The sequence below is a fragment of the Mus caroli genome, chromosome 15 (assembly GCF_900094665.2).
Source record: "Mus caroli chromosome 15, CAROLI_EIJ_v1.1, whole genome shotgun sequence".
In the NCBI taxonomy this organism is placed as follows: Eukaryota; Metazoa; Chordata; class Mammalia; order Rodentia; family Muridae; genus Mus; species Mus caroli.
The window spans coordinates 90,025,461-90,048,117 of NC_034584.1; the positions used below are offsets into that span (position 1 = coordinate 90,025,461).

The window sequence follows — 22,657 nt, forward strand, 5'->3', positions numbered from 1 at the left end:
TGAAAGGGAGAAACATTTTGCCCTCTTTTTCAGATACTAGTGCCAAAAAAAGACCTAAGCAATATTATTCTCAAAGTTGGGAGGTTATTTCCCAACGGGCGCGATTACCGTTTGCATACCCCCGGGTTCGGTGCACCACACCGACCAAAAAAAAGGGAGGACGAGTGAAAAGCCTTACTCTAGCTCCACAAAAGTAGGGCAGGCAGTTCCCAGCCTATTTGATCCTACAGTTTGTCAAAGTGAGTTTACGGCCCCATCATGGACCATGTGCTCGGCGGGCTTCGTGCTAGCACGATGAAGCCCGGAGGCCAACGCCTCCCGCTAGCAACGTCTCCAGAGGGGGCGAGCGGACTCGTCCGCGGCCGCCGGGGCTGCGCCGAGCGAGCGAGCCAGCCTCTCCGTGTGGCGGGAGGCCCGGCGGGCGCCGCCGGGGACGCGAACATCGCCTCCACCCCTAAGCCCGGAACAACCGGTAGTGGCCGTTTCCCCGCGCCGCCCCCCTTTCCGCCCGCTTTGTGTGCGTGTGAAATGTGCTGCACATTGCAGATGAACCCTAAGCCGGGCGAGCCGAGTCTATTGTTCCCCGCGAGGAGCCGCCGCGACCGTGTGGAGCCAGGCGCAGTGCCGCGGCCGGCCCTCGGGGGGCGCTGTGCGGCGCTGGCGGCCCGGCCGTGGCGGCGGCAGCAGAGAACGGGAGGCTGGCGGGCAGGCAGGCAGGCCGGCGGGCGGCGCGCAGCGGCTCGGCTGCCGCCGGAGCCTGTGCCCGGGGACGCCCGGGCCGCCGCCGCCGCCGCCGCGCGTGAATGTGTGCGAGGGCCCCGCGGAGCCGCGGCCCGGATCCACGCTGTCACCCCGCTCTCCACAAGCCACCACACAGACCTCCCCCTCCCCACGCGGCCCCGCCTGCCCCGGCCCCGCCGCGCCGCCGCCGCCGCCGCCGCGCGTGAATGTGTGCGAGGGCCCCGCGGAGCCGCGGCCCGGATCCACGCTGTCACCCCGCTCTCCACAAGCCACCACACAGACCTCCCCCTCCCCACGCGGCCCCGCCTGCCCCGGCCCCGCCGCGCCGCCGCCGCCGCCGCCGCGCGTGAATGTGTGCGAGGGCCCCGCGGAGCCGCGGCCCGGATCCACGCTGTCACCCCGCTCTCCACAAGCCACCACACAGACCTCCCCCTCCCCACGCGGCCCCGCCTGCCCCGGCCCCGCCGCGCCGCCGCCGCCGCCGCCGCAACTCCCAGGCCTGCGGCCGCCCGGGCCCCTCGCCTCGGCTCGCCCGGCCCCCGGTCGGCTCGTGCGCCCCCCGGCCGCAGCACCATGTTGAATCGCGTCCCCGGGCCGAGCCGCCAGGGCCGGCGGCGCTGAGAGGCGGCCCAGAGCCGGGCCGCGGGAGGCGGCGAGGCAGGGTGGGGGCCGCGCTCGCCCCGCGGCTCCGCGCCCGGCCGCCCGTCGCCTGCCCCTCTAGTTTCGCTCCCGTTTCTTTAAACTTTTTTAGAAATTCCCCTCCCTCCGGCCCTGCGCTCCCCCTGGCCTCCCGCTCCCTCCTTCCCCTCCTCCTCGCCTCCTCCCCCTCCCTCCTCCCTCCCTGCGCCGCCGCCGCCGCCGCCGCCGCCGCCGCCACCGCCGGCCCATGACTGAGCCCCGCCACCGCCGGCCGAGGAATGGGCTCCGGGCGCTGGTAGGGAGCGCGGGGAGCGGGGGCCGCGTTTGAACCGCGATCTGGGTTTTTTCGGGAGACCTCCTTTGGCAAAATAATGGCAAACTCGACGGGGAAGGCGCCTCCGGACGAGCGGAGGAAGGGACTGGCTTTCCTGGACGAGCTGCGGCAGTTCCACCACAGCAGAGGGTGAGAGCAGGACCGGGGGGGCAGCGCCGGGGCGAGCCGGGGCGAACGGGGGCCCGCCGCGGGCGCGGGGTCCCGGTGACAAGTGCGGGGCTTTCTGTCGCCCGCAGGTCGCCGTTTAAGAAGATCCCTGCGGTGGGTGGGAAGGAGCTGGATCTTCACGGGCTCTACACCAGAGTCACTACTTTAGGCGGATTCGCGAAGGTGAGTGGAAGTTTTAATTTGTATTTCCCTCTCGCTGGCCTGCTCGGAAAAGTCTGCTCCGGCCCGGGAGCAGGCGCCTGGGGCCGGGGGGGCGATCGGCGGGGCACACGGCGTTCTCGGCGCTCGCAGCCGGTGGCCCACGGAGGCGGCCGGCGGCGGGGCTGTTTTCGGCCTGGTGGCTCGCGTGCGCGCGGCGGGCGCGGGGCTTGGGCGGGCGGTGCGGCCCGGCGGCGGGGAGCGCCCTGCCGGGTGTCCGGCCGGCCCCGCGGGGTCTGAGCGGCGCGGCGGGGAGCGCGGGCGAGTGGAGTGCTCGCCCCCCCCGCCCCCCCGCGAGTCAGCGCTGCCGCCGCCGCCGCTGCCGCTCTAGCACAGGCGGAGACACAGAGACACACAGACTCTGAGCAGTTTTCGTGCAACTCAAAATTAGCGCGGGCAGGTTTAACATCGATAATCGGCTGCGAAATGATCCGGGCGGCCGGGGGCACAGCCTCGGCCCGCTCGCCCTGGCTTTCTACAGCTAACAAAAGAAAGCAGGACCTGTCTGCAAATAGCCATCTTAGGCTTCAAGGCTAGGCAGAAGCTGTAGGCCTCAAAGAAGGGCCTATGGAGATGGATAGATCTGGGAGAGGGATCGGAGTCGGCCCCGACCCCGGCCCCCCCAGAGCTCGCGGACGTCGCTGTCCGGAGCAGTATTGATCCTTTTGAACTTTTATTTTTTCTTTAGTGCAAACGGACCGCGTTGAGATTTAAAAGGGGGCGACAGAGGGACTTGCGATTGGTTATTGTCCGGGCTTCAAAAACAAAACAAACCCACCAACACCCCCCCCCCCAAAAAAAAAAAAACAAAACAAGTGCTGCTAAATACAGGGCTCTCTGGTGAAAACATAGTGATTCAAGCAGCCCTGGCTTAGTAACTCTCGTGGGTCGACCCCAGACACCCACTGCTCCTTAGGTGACTACAGATCTCTGCAGAAGGGGCATTTAGCTTCCAAGTTAGGGTAGGTTTTTCTTGGATTGGGCACTTTCAGACAAGTGTGCCTGTGTTTTTAACAGGTTTCTGAGAAGAATCAGTGGGGAGAAATTGTTGAAGAGTTCAACTTTCCCAGAAGTTGTTCCAACGCTGCCTTTGCTTTAAAACAGTATTACTTGCGGTGAGTAGTGGTGACTTTTCCACAGTATTTGGAAACGAGGGACTTAGGGGCGATTAAACAACAACAAAATCTGCGCTCTAACCAGTTTTCCAATCCCTTGTTAATTGCAGTCTGAGAAGCATTTGCTGTCAATACAGTGAGATGGTAGGAGGCTGAAGTTAAAATACAGGTTAAAATACAATCATTTATATTTTTCATACAAAGTCATTACAGGCGACACCCCACATCCTACCTTGTAAACATTCTTTTGTGACATTGTTATTGACTGCTCGATAGCCACGGGGGGGGGCGGGGGGGGGACAGGAAAGAAGGGGCTTAGTAAAAGACTTGGGATACTTAATGAAACTTTGTAACCTGTGGGAGAGTCCCCCACCTTCTTTATTTGGAAACTCCTTAACTGCCCACAATTCTGGCTTTTGTGGATTTTTTGTTTGTTTGTTTGTTGTTTGTTGTTTTTTAAAAAGAAACCTTACTGCCTGGAACTGTTACTCAGTGGGTTTTCAGTGGGATACTTTTACATAAATAATCTAACGACGATGTCTTGGCTGATCAGAATTAACTTTTGAACTCTTTGGTTGTTAATTGAATTTTTGAGAAACTTAAAAATATCCAGTATCTTTAGGAATATGGGGATGGTTTGAATCCAGGTACTATGGTTGGATACTTTTTTTTTTTTTCATTTCCTTAAATTTTGACTGCTTACTCAAGAAAGTAAATTTCTTATTTTGTTTATATGATTCAGTCTAGATAATGTATTTTGTGACTTAGTGGTCTTTTTCTTAGATTTGCTTCTATACTTTCATGTTGTACTTTATTTTGAAGGGAACCTTTATTTTCCCTTGATTATCCACAGTAGCCTTAGTTATTTAAAATGAAAATAATGCTCTTAATATGTCTAATAAGTGTTGTTACTGGTGATATTACAAGATAGCATGTTTCATATTTGTAACGTAGCTTGTGTATAATTTGAGTTTTGTATTGCTTCAAATGCACTCGTCACTCTGTATAGCACTCAGGATTCTGAAATAGGAAGCAGGGTGATTGCACAGGTGCACTTCCTATTGGCTGCCTTAGGTTGACTTCAGACTTCTTGCTGAAGAGTTGACAGCACTTGGCAGTTAGTGAGTTCCATAGGCACTCTAGAATATACCAGGGTGGGTGTTTGTTTGTGTGTGTGTGTGTGATAGTATCATGTGTCAGTGTACCTTGTTAAATAAAAGGATAAAGTAAAAAAGAAATTTCCAAGCCATTGACTTAGTAATAGAGTTAGAAATAAAAATTTAATACGGAGTGTATAGTCACTTGATTATTTCTGTTTCTAATAACTGAGAGGATTTGAGAGGGCTGTGATAATACAAGTTAGGGCTTTGTGCTGATCAGTTCAAACACATTTGTAGTATTTTGTATGTTTTAATTACATATTTTAAAGCTAGGCTTAGTGTTCATTAAATGTATAGATTAAAATTCTGTGTTCAGTGCTAAATGGTATATATGGCTGATGAGATGTATATTTTTTTCTGTAAAATTTACATTCATCTTAACAATCTTCACATAATTAGTGAAGTACCTGGACTTCTTTTACAAAGTGTAATTATACGTATCTTGTTTCCTGTTGTCATTCCTGTCTTGGGATTATGTCATACATTAATTGTACTTATGGCTACCCTTTTTAACTGGATGCTTTCAAGATTGTTAAGTATTTACATTGTTCTTGGGTCATCGTGGGCCTTATGTTCTTATTAGAGCTGTTTTGAACTATGTCCTTAGCTAAACTTGTTTTTCCCCCATATGTCACTCTCCTGGTTTGCTTTTGTAGGGCTGTAGCTAGGCTACTGAGAAAGAGTGGAAGCATTTGTTTGAGAAAATAAAACCATGTGAAGATTTGCATGGCTTGCAAAGAAATAGGATGGTCAAATATTGGGTATTACCAACCTTGATAGAATTTCCCTGGTGCTGTATTGCAGTTAGAGGATATATATTATGTTGGGGTGTATATATATATATATATATATATATATATGCTTCCTCTAAAAAAAATCTAATTGGCAAACCAGATACCAAACTTTTCAACAGTAAATTTATTAGCCGTAATAACGAATGCCTTCTCAGTCAGGTATGGGAATTGGTGACTTGGTGAGTTAACTCTTTGCTAGATCAGATTTAATACCATATTTTCTGAAAAGCAGTTGATGCGATGTATTTTGGTAGGTCTCTTTTGATTGAGTGGGTTTTTGGTTTTTGTTGTTGGTTTTTGATTGATTCTTTAGATAGCATCTTTGTCTATGTGGCTCAAGGGGCAATCCTCCTGCCTCAGCATTTCAGTTCTGAGATTCTAAAGTTATGCCACTATGCCTTGGCTTTGCAGTATCATTTCTAAGTCAAATATTGACCAGGCATCTACAAGCATGTTTAATGAGAGCCGCTTTTTCATTGGACGCATTGTAAGCCTGCCATTGCTGTTTTTAGCTCTGTCAAAGTTACATACTCACCTCCATCCCCCTGTAGTTATACAGTTAACTGAATGAACACTGATTAGACTAGCACCATTTGATACAGCTACATACCATTAACAGACAGATACGCACAGACTGTGTTAGCCAGGCACATGTGGTAACAGTTCTTCTATGCTCTTTTTGGTATAAATATGGTCATTAAGTATAGAGACATTGTAGCCTGCCAAAGTTAGCTTAAATATATCAAATACACATTCCTTCAACCATAGATTCTCTACAGCAAAAAGGCTCAGCCTGAATAGAGCATCCAGTTGATTATTTACCACTGGCATTTCACGTTTTACTGTATGTGCGTTGGTGTGAGTATGTCTGTGGGAGGCGTCGACCCCCCCGAGCTGGAGGCACTGAGAGTTGTCATTGCCCTGTGGGTGCTAGGACTTGAACCTGGGGCCGTTAGAAGACTGCCAAGCTATCTCTGCAGCCCCTGGTATTTAATATTTTAAAATGTAAGTGCCGTTGACAGTTTCCCAAAGTATATCTTTATATTTTAAAAATTATATTTTAAGCTGGGTAGTGGGGGCACCTGCCTTTAATCCCAGCACTTGAGAGGCAGGGGCAGATGAATCTCTTGAGTTGAAGGCCAGCCTGGTTTACAGAGTGATTCCAGGACAACCAGAGCTATTACACAGAGAAACTCTGTCTCCAATACATAAGTAAATAAGTTAAATAAAAAAATTCCATTCTAATTAGCTCATAAATGCTTATCTTTTTTCATTTAGCATCATTCTTGGCATATTCGTGTCCCACAGTGGCTCTTGTCAGACTGCCTATCTAAGGAAGGAAAGACAAAGTGTAACTTTCCACATTTTGTTTAGGGAGAAACTCAAGTCCCAAAAAGTTGTGTTTGTTGAATGTGCTTGATAAAATTTACTATATTATGGTTTCAGTGTGTTATCACAAGTGATTTTAATCAAGTGTAATTGGAAGTTGCACATGGTTAATTCTGTGCTCAAGTATATCTATGACCAATGTGCTAGTTATTCACTTGGTGAATTTTATTTATTTATTGCCCTATTTTGGTACTAAGAATCAGATAGTTTGTTATTACTTGGTTAAGAACTTGAAGTTTTAGCTGGGCATTGTGATGCATGCCTATAATCCCAGCAGTTGGGAGGGAGAGGCAGGCAAATCTCTTGAGCCTAAAGCCAGCCTGCTTTATAGAGTGAATTCTAGGACAGCAGGGGCTACACAGAAAAAAACCTTTCTCAAGAAAAATCTCCTAAAAACAAAAATAAATAAAATTAATTTTTGATATAAGGTTGAGGGAGGTATTTAATCTGACTATTTTCACCTATAGACAGCCATAGTTAACAGGGTAGCTGTAGGTCAACTTGATGTGTTCTTTCTAAAACTTGGAAATATTAGAAGGGAGGTGGCACATCTTGGACATTGAAACTGTGCTCAAGAAAGCTCGGGGTGCTGTGGTTCTTGTATCCAAAACCCAACCCAGTGCTGGTTTTTTGTGTTTTATTTGTTTTTTTTTGTTTTGTTTTGTTGTTGTTGTTGTTTTTTGCATTCACTTTCGGTCTAGTCACAGTAGTGACTTTGCAGTCACATTGTGCATTGTGTGGGTTTTTTTGTTTGTTTGTTTTTGTTTTTTTCTTGTTAGGTAAAGCCCTTTCATGGGTGGTCTGTGTTACTAGCAGTTAACTTTTATCAGTAAAATGACATGAATGCGTTTAGAGATTGTCAGCTAGTGGCTGCCATCTAGGTCAGTGAGGAGGCCTTTTACTAGAGGCTTGAGGTGAGGTGAGGAACTCAGTGTCACTGTCCAGTAGGTAACAGAAGTCACAGGCTGGACCTGTACATTGCTAAACAGAGCTAAAACAGCAGATTGCTCCTAGTCGAGAAAGGAAAATAAAATAACAATAGGGGCAGGGGGGACAATTGTATCTTAGTAAGTTAGGCATGTGCGGATTTTAACTTTAGTTTTATAAAGTGAAGCCTTTCGTTTTGAACAAGCCTGAGTTTGATGGTTTATGGCAATGTTACCTTTCTGAAAAGTTTGTAGGCTTGTTGAAAGTAAAGGAGAAAGTGGATAAAGGAGGTTTAAACCTGATCAAAAGTCAGGTTGGGGTTAGGTCTTAAAATCTATACTTGTAAGCAGCGTACATTTTCTCAAACTAGAAATCAATTTACTTGCCTAGTAGACAGCAGACACATGCAACCCACTAGAGCTTTTTACGATACCCTGTCCCAGCCCCTGCCTCCAGCATCGGCAGAGCTCCGCCTCAGCCCACCTGAGACGCAGCTCCGCCTTTTCATTTCAACCTTCTGACTCAGCTGTGAGCTACAACTATTCTCTTTCTCATTAGAAGCACCGTTTCTAAGAGCACCTCTGCTCTCGAGGGATAGGCGTGTTCATGGTGACCTTTATGTGAGATCCACTGTGATGCCTGTGGCCCCTGTAAGCTCTTCTCTAGGCTTAAACGAAATGAAATTGGAAGGGGCTGGGGGAGGGAAAGACACCTCAGTTCGCCAACACTCAGACACCTAATGTAGATATCTAGGGAAAGTATTTTGGGAGAGGTTTTTTTTTTTTCCTTTTGTAAAGGCTATTTATTGTACCTTGCCCAGGCCAACTGGAGATTACTGATGAAATGGGTTTGTCCAAGTTCAGAGGGGACTTGTGGCCAGCTAGGGTGAGGGCTGATGGATTCCCTCCCTCTGCCCCCACTTCCATCCTGGTGTTCTTTGATATTCATGGTCAAAGCAGACACTTGTATTTGTGCTCTATAAAACACCAATTTTTCTTGAAATGTAGTATGTGCCTTTTAGAAAAGGCTAGGTGATTTTGAGTCATAAATGTAAAGTTGACTAGTTATCGTGGGACTTGGATTGTATTACATGTGTGCAATTCTCCGGCATTTTGGAAACTCGCTATACCTCTCTCCTTATTCCAAGCCGCACTGTAGTGCTATATGGTATGAAACATCATGTTTGAGGAAGATTTACTACATCCCCTAGAACACAATTTGGGAGAGCTAAACTAAAAGCAATGAGATTAGGAAGAAAAAAACCAAACAGGTAAAATGTGGACTAGTTCTAGATTACATACTCACTTAGTTTCTATATATATAACTTTAAAAAAAATTAGGACAGAGTTTCACTGTGTAGCTCAGACTTGCCTGAAGCTCATGATTCCCCTGCCTCTGCTTCTTGCATGGTAGAACTACAGGTGTGTGTCAGTGCTCCTGGCTTAGATTTACACACACACACACAGAACCCTGGGTTCCCCCCCTGGGGTCCACGTGGTGGAAGGAGAGAACCAACTTCTACAAGTCGCCCTCGTGCCTCCACGTGTGCTGTGGCACTTGTATCCACACCCACGGACACAGAACACGCAGACAATGCGCAAAAATTGACTCTCAGACACACTTTATTCTTATGATCATCTTTCTAAAAAAGAGTTTATAATAACTTTGATTTTGTTGGGTCTTTATATTTGGGTTCTTATTTGAGCCAGCAGGTCCCTACAAATCAAGTCCTGTTTATTCTAATTAGAGACTGCATTTTAAGAAAAGTCGTTATATTTATATTGAATACAAATATGTTGTATATTTGAGTTTTAAAAAGTTTTGTACAAAGTTTCTTTGGACAATTGTAGTTATTGCTTGTAGACGAGTACTTGTGTTGAGTTTGATACTAGCTCTGCTTTAAAAAAATTATGTTTTGTTTAGTTCTGTGACTGTGAAAACTGAGGAAGTCATGTCCTGAATTTTGATATTAGGGAATAGCTGTTAGCAGTAGATACTGTATTAAGGGCCAGACTTTATTGAACTTAAAGGAAGATGTTTGTCGAAGCTATCTCTAGTTAGTTTATGACTTGAAATTATAATTGTATTTAAAATTCTATGTATGTGTATGTGTGTGTGTGTGTGTGTGTGTGTGTGTATGTATTATTTGGGTGTGTTAGAGCAACTTTTGAGAGTCTTATCTTCCCTTGGTGTGGGCGGGCTTTAGGGACCAAAGGGTCATCTGGCTTTGTTGGCAAATGCTTTACCTCTGCAGCTATCTCAGCAGCATGCTGTGTGCACATTTGATAAAAATAAAAAGTGCTGGCTTTTGAAGTTAAAATAAATATATGTCTTTATTATACAAACAATGTAACATTGTTTCTATTTATCCATAGTTGAGCTTAAAAAATGAATATGTATTTATTATATAAACAGTGTAACATTGTATTTATTCATAGTTAAGCTAAAATATTGGCAATTTCATTTGGTCAAAATAAAATAACAGTGGATAGAGGGTGATGAGTTCTGGGTACCTCTATAAGATCTATCTGTGCATTTGTATAAGAAAGAAAGCTTTGTAGTGTCCTGTAATAAAGAGCTGGGAGTACATTTTCACCCTCAGTCTTAAGTAACTCTGTAACTGCCAATTTAGAAATAAGTTTTATGTTTTTCAAAATACAGCTTAACCCTTTTATGTTCTACAAATCATTATCATCATCCTCCATTATTCACAGTTACTAAATATCCTCAGCTATATTTCATGTTGCATATGTGTTTGGGTTTATCAGTCTTAGGTCATCTGGTAATGTGATCATTCTGCTTTTCAAGAAACAAGTTAACTCAATTGCTTGGTTGATTGGTTTGTTTGTTTTCTGCTAAAAACAGAGGTGCCATTGGGCTATAGTTTTTGCAAAAACATGCTGTAAATTGAGATAATTTGTTTTATAAAATGCATGCTCTTCTGACTAAGTGTATTGGTGATAAGCTGTTGTTGGGACTGAAAACTCTTGGTGATGTCCAGGAATGATTGCCTCATTCAGGGCTGTGACAGACCTGTAGTTGTGTGAACGCAGGAGCAGTGTATTCAGTCAGGACTCTACTTACCCATAGTTTGCTGTGATGGGACCTGTGTTTGATGTGTTAGCTGCTGGGTCTTACCTCTTAACTGTCCGTTCCCTCCCCTTTCCCATATGTATCCATGTAATGAGGTTAGTTTGTCCCTTAGAAAGTCCTGACTTGGGCTTTGGTTGATTACTTCTAAGTCAGTTACCTGTTCTCCCACCCTGTTCCCCTGGATCTAAAGGTTGATAACGACAGCTTTGGTAGGTAGGAGTGTGTGTGTGGGGTGCTTCCTAAGTGGGGCTTTGCTGCCTGAGGTATCATGGGCCTCAGCTGTTCATTTAACGCTAAGACTGACCTGTGGGTTTAATAGTTAGTAGGCTGAAACTAGTTTTAAAAAGCACGCCCCAGGTGGTTGCGAGTAGTCTGAAGTTTGAGGACAGTTGATCTAAGTAACAGTGAAACCAATTTAGCTGCTGAGATAACTGGCTTAACTTGGCACCAACATGCTGGCCAGGGTTCCGTCCAGAACAAAGCTCTAAGTGGCATCTGGTCTGGGGCACCTGCTAAAGCTGCACCTGTCACAAAGCAGAGCTTGGACACACCCTGCCTTTGTCTTTGAGTTTCAGAGAAGGTACAAGAGGGTAGGGAAGGGACTGGGGAAGGGACAAGCGAGCCCGAGCCCGAGCCGCTGGATCCTCACTCATCCTTACTGCAGCTCTTTAACTTGGGTTTCGTTTAAACAACTCAAAATGAGGTTTCCTTCAACTTTTTTTCTCACTGGAGAATTTTCTTAATATGTATTTGTCATTGTTGTTTTCCTGTATGGACTTCATGTTATTCTTTCCAAATGAGAAATCATTAGTTTTACTGAATTTAGTCAGTGCTTGTCATGGTGGTGAGGAATCTTTTCTGTCCCTGCTCCATTCAGTAGAGTTCCTGTGTAGACTTAGTACTTCCAAGTCAGGGCAGGTGTGTGTGTGTGTGTGTGTGTGTAAAGGCCTCAGCCCAGCACCCACACAAAACAAGCTGTACAGAGGTGATGCTTGGTTTAATGCCTCATTTCCCCTTCCTTCCAGGTATGTGTGTGCACCGTGCGTCTGTGTACATGTACACATGTGTACACATGTGCTTGTCTGTGCTGAATGTGCTCAGGTGTCCGAGATAGACTGACTCTGGATACTGTGATGCACACTCTCTGCATTCTTCTCGGCCGTGAGGCTCTGTGATTGAACTTGGAGCTCATACATTCAGGTTGGCTGTCTGGTCAGTGAGCTTGATGGATTCCTCAGTCTCTACCCCGTCAGCGTTGGGGTTACAGTTGCATACCACATCCTGCTTTCTTTGTTTGTTTCATTTTTTACACATGGTGTGAGCACCATGCAGGTGCTCCAGGAGATCAGCCGGTGCTCTCTCTCCAGCCCGTCCTGATCTTTATAGGATCCTAGGGTCTAACTTCATGTCCTCATTTTCACAGCGAGGACCTTGCTGACTGAGCTCATCAACCCGACCCCAGGGTTTCCTTTTGCAAAACTTTGCTCACATGTATTTTATTTCAAATTTTAGAAACAGTTGTTATTTAATCCTTGGTAAACAATCAGAAAATTGTTTATATTCCTGAGACTTCTTTCAGAGGCTAATAGGTTCCTGAAGTAGCAAGGCCACTGTGCCGAGTGCTCCCTCCTGAGTGCTCCCTCCTTGCATCCTCCCCCCTTTTTCCTTTAGTTTATACTGGGAATTGAATTGAGGACTTAGCACCTGCTAGGCAAGCACTCTACTATAGAGTGGTATTCCCCAGCCTCAGCTCCCGGTTTTACATGCCAGTTAGGAAATGTGTTTCATGTGTGTTCTGAACACACTTTGTCCCTTTTGCCCACTGTCCCATTCCCTTCCTTGGTAATGGACCTGCTTTACATTTTATAGAACATTATCCATAGCTATTCTGTGCTGTCGCTAAATAGTTCAGGCCTGCGTTCCAGGTTTGTTTAAGTTTTATCAGTAAATTTAATTACCATGTACTTGGAGGGCGGGTGGTTAGCTGGAAAGTTTTCTTATGAAGCAGAATTTGAACAACATTGTGTCATAATCTGTTGTTTGGATGTTCATCTTATTGTTAAGGATGGCAAATGCTCATAATGGTCTTTGAGTTCTTACCATTATACATAATGTTTGCATTGTGTATCTAGTGATCAGTTGTTTTACAATAATACTGCTTATCATATAATTATAACATATCTTTTATGAGAAAGTCTTTTTTGGTCAAATTCTATTTTGTCCCTCTTTTAGCCCAGGAATTAAATAAGTAAAATGTTAATATAATTATGCATGAGGTCAGGGGAACATTCTGTTAAAATGTACACTTGAGGCCTTGGGTTCTGTCTTTAGCACCACATAATAAATAGATAAACAAATATGCAAATACCAGAGAAGGTAAATCTGGGGTCCTTATGTAACCATTGCCTGACACCTGACACTGCAGAGCAAGGGTTAAACTTAGTTTGTCTATAGTCATCCTGGGGTTAATAATATTTTCCTTGATTATTTTGGATTAAGTTGATTTCCTATATGTTTAAGGTTATGCTTCCTTTTAAATTTAAAACTTAAAAAAATAATTTTGCCATTTTAACTTTATCTTGTACGTGCAAGTATACATGTGTACAGGTGCCTCCAGAGGTCAGAGATGTTGAATTCCCTCAAGCTGGAGTTACAGGTAGTTGTGAACTACCCAAGATGGGTCCTGGGAGTTCAACTCAGGGCTTCTGGAGGCCCGCAAGTCTCTTAACCACTGAGGTTATTTTTAATTGAAGTTATTTATCAGTACCTGTGTAGCCTGTGTTTCCCACATATGTGCTTTAATAATGGCTGACTGGTCAGGGGTGTTCCTGAAGAAGTTTGGTATATATTCTTTTTAGTTTACGTCATTAGAGAATCACATTCCGGACCCCCCTTTTCAGGTAACCCCATGCTGTTACACATTAATTAAACCCAAAGTTCTATGATTTTAGAGTAACCTGATTGAAAATTAGTGAATTGATTTTCTTTTTTCTTTTTTGCCATGTTTTTTCTTTTGAAAGTTAAAACACTTTGCTACTAATATATACATTCTTTTTTACACTTTATCTAGATTGGTTATTAGTTATTTTCTAAATAATTTTCTTTTCTATCTAGTGGTGCATTATACATTGTGCATCGTACTGGCTGTTGTCTAATGGTTTGATGCCTCTACAGGAATAATGCCTATGTTTACTCTTACGTTACACGAGCATATGTCACCTAAGGAGAAAAGTCTTCTTGCCGGGGGCTGGGAGTTCATGCCTATAATCTCAGCGAGTGGGAGGCTCAGGCAAGAGGACTGCCAGGAGTCTGAGAGCAGTGTGAACTGCAGCGAGTTCTCAGACAGCTCATCTGAGGGAGAGCCTGTGTCAGGACAGATGCTGCAGTGGCACAAAGCATTTTCCTCTCAAGCACAGGGACTTGAGGTTGATCCCCAGAGCCCATGGAGAAATGCAGGGTGCGGTAGGTGCGTGCTTAAACGACGGTGCTGGAGGGTCAGGGGGGAGCCACTGGCTGCCAACCTAATTGGTAAGCAACAGGCAGTCTTCATAGGAGGTAGGTGGTATTGAGGCTCACACCTCACTCTGTTCACCCGTGTCACATATATGCTCATGCACACACATGACAGACAAACCACTGTAATAGAGATTTAACAGAAAATCTAACCTAGGCTCCATTGCATGTTGTAACATCAACTCAGATGTTACAGTTGTTCCTATTGTTCATGGTCATGTGTTGTATTTACCTCTCCTGTTTTCTAGTTGTAGCCCTTCTACATTTTAGAATATTACCATTTTCAATAGTGCTGTCAAAGCTAGGCATATTGGTACAGGCTTGTAAGCTTAACTCTTGCTGTAAGACCAGCCTGGGCATCGTAACATAGCACATTTGAGGAATATTGTGAGGACATGCTTCAAATAAATGAATTACCCCAAATAACAACACCCACCAAAGTGTAGGCCAGATGTGCTCTGAGGTTGGCTTGTGATCGTTTTTCAGGATGAGATTTAGGTTAGGGATTTTAGGCAAGAGGAATTAGACGTCACTTTGAGCCTTTATTGCTGAAGTTAACTTTGGTTAAGGTGTCCTGGTTTTTGCACTGTATTTTGTCATTTGTAATGAGGGAACCTGTGAGACACACTTTGAAACCATGTAAGCATCTTGCACACTGTCTGACTTTTACCTGGTAAGGTTACTGACTATTGGTGGTTCTAGCCTGAAGCACTGCTGTGATACCTGCATATACACAGCTTGTGATTTGGTCATTCCAGCTACGGTGATAAACTGGTGGCTGAGAAGTCGCTGGGCAAGGGAAGGTTTTGTTTTTGTTTTGTTTTGTTTAATTTGTTTCTGAGATTTTTATTTCATAAAAGAGGCCAAAATCTGTTCTTGTGCTTTTTACTGCTTGGATTTAGCCAGTGGGAGCCCTTTCAAGCTAGTTCCTTGACTTTTTCATGTCTCACATTATTTAACCCTTCCTTTCTCTCTGACAAACAGTCTTCAACTAGATCCAACTTAGTGTTGTTTACTCAGCTCTAGAATAATGCTTTCCCATTAGAGAGAGGTTCCTGGTGTCCAGTAGCATGTAGGAAACAAAGATCTGTGTAAAGTGTGTGTTCATTACTGTTAGATGGTTTTTCCTGCCAGACCCTTTCAGGGGATATAGCCTTATGTACACATGTACGTATTCACACATATACATATATAAGTACATAAACATGTGTATCTAGAACTACATAAAAACGTGACTGACTGTATGAAGACATATGTTTATACATATAAATCATGAGGTTTTAAGGTGATCCTGACACCTTCAGTTATGGTCTACACACGTTTCTTGTTGCCTTCTTTCATTCTACATATCCCTTATCCACGGCAATGGGAGTCTCATTTACTACAATATAATTACCTCTCACTGTACCTGCTACACCACAAAAACAAGCCCATCACGGGGAAGGGTGGGGTTTACGTTTTTCAATATAGAGATGTATTCTGTTTTACTGACGCTATGTTACTGAGTTCTTGGTTAAAGCACTCGCTGTGAGATGGGGGTGATGTAGCCCCGCCTGCCCACAGTCCCCCCGACTTAGGAGTGAGTCAGTTTGAATCATTTGAGTCTGTTCGTGTGGACTATCCTGGGCAACAAAATGAGAGCCCTATTTTTTCCTGGGTGTTTACTCTTACTTGAACTATAGCAAAATTCCTGTTTCCCCTCCCTATCTTATCCACTTCAGTGCTTGTCTCTCATCTTCACTGTTCAATTTTAGTAGAATTCTGAAATCAAGGTTTGGGAGATGTAGTCAGGGTTCCATGCATACTTGAGGGTTTCATATATCTTCCAGCTCATCCTCATGCTTTACTTGGGACTTTCTTTTTCAACCCCAGCCCTGTGTCCCACTGTGTGTCACTGTCCTGGCTTACTAAACAAATCCCTGACATAATGGTCCTTGCTTTATTATTTGTATGTGCAGTCTTTTGCCATGCCACTGTCCAGGCGCTAGAGAGCTGTCTTCAGAGCACAGGTTGGTACATCCGTTTTGTTAAATATTGCCAAATTCTCTTTGGAATAGAGAAGAACTTTTAAAAGACGAGAATGTATTCTCCTGTATTCTTGTCATATGTTCTCAGACTCTTTCCATTTTACCAGTCTGAAAGACAGAGACGGCATCTCACTGGCTTTCATCTGTCATAGTCCAAAGTCTGCTAACACTCGGTGGTGCTGCTCCTGTCTGTGACTGTAATTTTTCTCAAGGCCTATTTTTAATGATGGTTCTTAAATGCTTTAATCTCCTTTATAGCCCACTATGCACGAGAGGCAGTGTTAGGATACAGGGGAAGTGGACTTGTTTAGAAAGGTTCTTTAGAGCAACTATCATCTGTGTTGTCTGGAAATTGCAGTTCAGTTCACAGGTTAGCATGGCAGCGGCAGCTCGATCCACTCACAAACACTTCACTGATACACCAGTAGTAGTTCAGTTTGGTGGTCGGGATAGTAAACAAGAATCAGTGGATGTAGCATTACCTAGCCGAGACAGCTAGGCCTCAGTCTCAGCCCAAGTCAGCAGGAGGGACCATGGAATGCTGGGAAAAGCTCAACTCTCAAGATCGTCAAAGACATGAGACCCAAGCATTGTGCAGCCATCTCTACCAGGGAGCCAAGCTCGGCCTCCTTCACCGTGTCGGGTCCATGGTCGAGTCCTTTTTATATATATCCCCTCCACGCTTCATGTCTCCTTCGTGCGTCTTCCCTCAGTGCTTGCGTCTGTCTCAGCTCACATCACTCTGCCAATCAGCCCGAGTCCACAGAAGCAGCAAGAAGCTGAGGCACACCACCAGAAGTTTCTTGGTGAGCTTCTCTCTGTGGAGTCCTGACAAATGGAGCTCAACTACGCAATGAAAGGCGCACCAATACATGTGTTTGCCCCAGCCAAACACTACCCAACACAACTGACTTCCCAAAGAACCATGTGGAAGGCTTTCTTGTCTGTGTTTCTTTCTAGATTCGGAAAAGTCCATCCTTCAAGGGCCTCATTTGTGCTGTTCACGGTGATAGGGTTTCCGTATCTGGCCTACACTCAAACACAAATACACAGACAGCCTCTCTCTCTCTCTCTCTCTCTCTCTCTCTCTCTCTCTCTCTCTCGCACACACACACACACACACACACACACACACACACTTTTGTGCACATAAACTTTTTATTTTTCATTTTTCTTTTCTTAATTTCTCTAGACAAGGTTTCTCTGTATAGCCGGACTGTCCTGGAACTCATTCTGTAGACCAGGCTGACCTCAAACTTGGAGACTCACCTGCCTCTGCCTCCTGAGAGCTGAGATTAAAGGCTGGACCACCCAGTCATTATTTTTAAAGTGAGAAGCTGATACATATTATATTTATCAAATCCCAGTTTACGGCCTATATTTGAATTGGTCATGTTTTAGAAATTTAATGTGTAAATAAAAATCAGCTAGTGTTAAACAGTAACTTTGGAGAACATTTTCTATTGCCAGACTCTCTCGACCCACCAGCTTCCGACATAATTACTTGGAGGATTTTTAGTAATTATGGAAGCTTCAGGCCTTTGCTGCCTTGTATAGCTGGTATAACTTATATTAACCCATTTCTTCTGTTCTGTGTCCTGCCACATGGCTCATTAGCTCTCCTCAGCGTGGACACCTGGATGGGGCAATCCTCCTGCCTCTGACTCCTTCTCAGCATTCTATTGTCTGCTGCTTTCCTCTCGGCTGTTCATCTATTTATTAAACCAATCAGAAGGTGATGGAGAAGATGCTTACAAAACGCTGAGACAGGTGAAACTTCATAGAAATAAGAATACCAAAGTCCGGCCTGTACTCAAGTACAAAAATCAACATTTGAACAATACAAAGACAATCCTTAAACAGTGCACAAAAGATTAGCCCAACAGTTTTCTTATTCTATATTCCATTAAGAAGTCTTCAGGGAAATGACTCAGTCATCAAGAGTATTGACTACTCTTCCAGAAGATCTGGGCTCAGCTCCTAGAACCCACATAGGGACATGGAGACCGCCTGTAACTCCAGTTTCAGGCAATCTGATGCCCTCTTCTGGAGAGCAAAAAAAACCCCACACACATAAAATGAAAATAAAAAAATTTAAATCAAATTCTCAGGATTGGGAATGACTGAATTGGTAGACAGCTGCCTGGCATGCACACGGGCCTTGCTTTTAATCTCCAGCATGGAAAAAAGAAGACAGAGTTCACTACTCTTGTCTTTGTTGCCCATTGCCATGCTTGATACACAAAATAAGGCAGCCGAACTTACTGCATGACATTTGTGTTTTAAAGGTCAAGGGTAATTTGATTTTAAAAGTTTGACTGTAGGTGTCCTACCTCCTAGACCAGCGGAGCAGATTGATCTACCAGCTCTAGATGAGTTAGAGATCTGAGTGCAGCTCCGCTCCATCATCACGAGTTAAATGTTGTTTACTTTGTGTATTAGACCCTCACCATGAGGCCTAGTTTGGTGTTGCCAAAAGTGTTGCTCTCCTGATACTTGCTTGGATTTCCTTTAGCCTTCTAAACCTTGTTGTGTGTGTGTCTGTGCAGCATGTTGTTCACTTGGTAATCTCTTGATCAATTCATTGTAATCAAACGTGTAGGAATTTACCAAGTCTTAAGTTTAATGGGTTTTGTTGCAATGGATATTAGATGCTGTATACACATTTAGTATTTTATAGCAGCCTTAGTAAAATAGCTTACGGAGCCTGAAAGTTCAGTGTCCTAACGATGAAAGCAAAAAGCACATAGATAGTTGCAGTTGAGTATGGCTGTAGAATCTACTAATTGACAGAACCGTCAGTCTCATGGGATGGACTTTAAGAAGACTGCCTAGTGCAGGCTGTGTGATAGAAGCAAGCTGTTCTTCCTGGTGTGCTTGCCTGCATGAAGTTAACTACTGAAGGATGGGGAGGAAGGACAAGGAGACGCAGGTCAGAACTGCCTATTTCTTAGCAGTCACTCCGTTCTTTTTTAAAGAAACACTGGAAGGAGATTGTAGAGATTTCTTTGTTATTTGAAACATGGGCTTTATGTTGATGCAAAGATGATCTCATGAATTTAGGCATAGGCATTATTTTATTGGCCATTTGGGTGACAGGTCACTTTAGTATTGTCCTTTTGCTTTCTTCTTCCTAAGGGATTTTATTTGTAACACAGGTTGGGATAACACAATTGCTGGGGAAAGCTTAATCAGTTACTTAAAATGCTTTGTTTATAAAACATTAAACTAAAAAAGAAAAACTTAAACTTTTTTTTATATAAATCTGGTACCAATTCTTTGTAAATCTTCCTTTTTAATAACAAGAAATTATAGTATAGCAAACGAAGGAATGGTGGGAAGGTTTATTTTAAAAACTCAATGTAAGAAAGTTCTTTTAAAATATTTTTATAACAGCCTACTTCTGGCTGACAACATCACAGTTGGGCTGTGTATTTTATTATCTAACTCATTAAATTTGCATTGTTTAAACCTCTGTCCTGAGTAGTTTACATGAACTCACTCTCCTTCATACCCCACTTTGACACAAACCTATTATGATGTTGTAAATCCAGAAACAGGACAAAGGATCTTAAAAACATTGTTGAAGGTCGTCACACAGGAGTTGGGCGTTTACAGTGGTGTTCTAGGGTTGGAGAGATGGCTCAGTGTGTAAGAGTGCTTGCTGTAGAAGCCTGAGGGCCTGCGGTGAGATCCCCAACACCAATGGCAATGCCAGATGTGCTGCATGGTTGTCTGTGATCCCGGTGCCCCTGCAGGGAGCTGGGAAGCAGAAATAGGGGAAGCTTCAGCATGTGGGCTGACTGAGCACAAACCGTGGAAAACACACACCCAGTCTCAAGGGGGAAAGCCCACCCCTAAGTTGTCTTCTGACTTTTGCACATGCCACAGTGTTTGCACACCTGTATTTACACACTCATAAGGCATTGGGCACACACCCAGCATTTGTTACCAAACACATGTGATAATAATTATAACAATTGGTTTGAAAGCAGTGAGCAGAGAGAGTAAAGAGGTTAGGGTAGTTGTGGGATTATGAGCTGGTAGTTTTCTAATGTTTCACTGCAGTTTTTTTTTTTTTTTCAGTAAAATCAGTGTGCTGCACAACAGTTGATCTTATGTTTGTCTTACTGGAGTTCCACAGTTACTCTACAAGATAGGGCCTATTCTATTTTCTAGATCACTGAAGAAAGCTCTTTAAAAATTGACTGGAACCCCAGGCCCTCCTGTCTCCCAAGCACTGGGTTACTGATGAGTGCCACAGTGCCTTCAAGTGCAGTGGTCAAGGTAGGGTGCTTAGCTTGGTGGGTTACAGTATACTAGGCCTGTTTGGTTTTGTATGGAAGTCAAGGACTTTCACAAACAAAGTATTTATGTATTTAAAGCCCTCCCTCAACTTTCTGATACACTGTAGCTTAACTGTTAGACTATCCTGTCACTTCCTGGTACACTGTAACTTAACTGTTAGACTATCCTGTCACTTCCTGGTACACTGTAGCTTAACTCTTGTTAGACTATCCTGTCACTTCCTGATACACTGTAGCTTAACTGTTAGACTATCCTGTCACTTCCTGGTACACTGTAGCTTAACTGTTAGACTGTCTTGTCACTGTCACCAGCCATTTTCTTAGGGATTCATGCAACTCATTATGGAGGCTCTTTCAAAAAATGGGAAAGAAATCTAATTTGGTATAGTTTGAAAAAATTCAAAACTATAATTCAGAATTAGAAGTATAGTGTTTTAGTTAGTGATTTGGACCTAAGCTTAAACCTTTTCATACGGTTTTCTGAAGCAGACGTGAAGACTCAGTTTTAGCAAAGAAAACACATTAATATATGTGATAAGTGCGGCTTTTGTATAATTTTATCACTGTTTCCTTTTCTCTCCTTTAAGAGGGGGTCTTGTGATCAGACTTGGCCTTGAACTCTTTGTGAGTTCAAGTGGCCTTGCACTCCTGATGGTCCTACTTCTCCAGGAGCACCTCGGAGAGTGCCAGTGCTGCCACGCCCAGCTTAAACGCAGAGGATGGTGCATGCGGGGCAAGTGCTGCACCAACTCAGCTGCAGTTCTAGCCTTCACAAAATATTTAAGCAAAACTACATACGTTAATGTTTCCCTGTGTGGGTTATAACTTAACAGCATGAAAATACAATTTTATGTAGACGAGATTTGGCGTATACTGATGCTGGGTGTATTAAGCCGGCATATGCAGATCCAGGATTTTCCTGAAAATAGTTACTTTCAGAAGAAATGGATACTAGAAATGAGGTGATAACCTGGCGGAAGCAGTTTTGAGTTGGAGCAGCGCTCCCTGCCATCACTTAATGGCTGACAGTTGATGTTTGCCTGGATGGGGGTAATGCGTATCTGCAGGATTTTAATTCTTCACACTATCCTACAAGATTGATGCCTATTACATTACAATAATAGGGAACTAAGGTTTAAGAGAAGGGTCAGTAGTTTACACAAGGGCACACAAACATAAAGCAGTGAGCTGGTCTGCTCTCAGAGACCAAACGTTTAATGGCCATGTAAATTACTGCTCGTTATTTAGTCAGTCATAGAATGAATGACTAATAGAGACAGAAAAGGCACAGTTGTTACTGTACAGAAATGGAGGTTTTAGTTGGTGAGACAGAGCCAGTTTATGGTTTCTGTTATAGGCTGAGTGCTGTTCTGCCCACTGACCATGGATCAGTGATGGCGGAGAATAATCTTTGGGATTAGTGAAAGGACTAAAAGGAAAAAACAAAGTAAACCGGCTATGTGAAGTAATAAGACAAGGAAGGAAAGGCTTCCTTGAAGAGACATAGTCTTTGGATGAGAGAGTTCCACCCTTAAATATCAAATGGTATCATTTGAATAAAGACAGAAAAGATGAAGGCGCAGTCCAGGTGGACGCCTGTGTTAGGGACGACTAGACACCAGGAGACATGTCTGTTGTGTCCTAGGAAAGCAGGGAGCTTGTGTTGGTTAGCTCTCGTCATCTTCACCTGGGAAGACTGAGCCTTACTAGAAGAATCAGAGTCATCTGAGGGCATGTCTTTAAGGCATATTCTTGGTTAGTGATTAATGTGGGAGGGCTGAGCCCACTGTGTACTGCTATCCCTAGGTCCCCCACGTGCAATGCTATCCCTAGGTCCTGGGTTGTATAGGAACAGGCTAAGCAAGTCTTGGGGAGCAAGCCTGTTCCTGTCTGCTTCAGTTCCTACCTCCAGGTTCCTGCTTGAGCTCCTGCCCTGGCTGCCTTTGATGACCCTGATCCTTGTAAACTGCTTTTGGTTAGTGTTTCCTCACAGCAACAAAAAGCAAAGGAAGACAGGCCACTGTGGTTAGAGTTGGCTCTTGGATGGTTTGTAGAGGTCTTGGATTTTACTGTAGCTTTTGGGGATTTTTTGAGTTTATTTTCATTAGTTGAATGGGGGGGGGGGTCCTTTGTGAAGTATAAATTCAAGTGTAGTGTAGGATCAAGAATAGAAGCAAGGAAACCTGATTCATGTGAAATCACAAAGGAGAAAAAAGTGACAGTACTTACTGTGTGTCCGTGCTAGTCCATCC

General features: G+C 44.3%; 1 protein-coding gene across 2 annotated transcripts in view; it reads left to right on the plus strand.

Annotated features, from left to right (window-relative positions):
- Positions 1-1,612: 1,612 nt before the first annotated feature.
- Positions 1,613-22,657, plus strand: part of Arid2 (AT-rich interaction domain 2) — a 122,735-nt gene continuing 101,690 nt past the window's right edge. For both annotated transcript variants that reach the window (XM_021182945.2, XM_021182946.2), the window contains exons 1-3: positions 1,613-1,843; positions 1,951-2,044; positions 3,098-3,195. In XM_021182945.2, the coding sequence (XP_021038604.1) occupies positions 1,752-1,843; positions 1,951-2,044; positions 3,098-3,195 (284 nt within the window). In that variant the 5' untranslated portion in view covers positions 1,613-1,751. The remainder of the gene's footprint in view (positions 1,844-1,950; positions 2,045-3,097; positions 3,196-22,657) is intronic.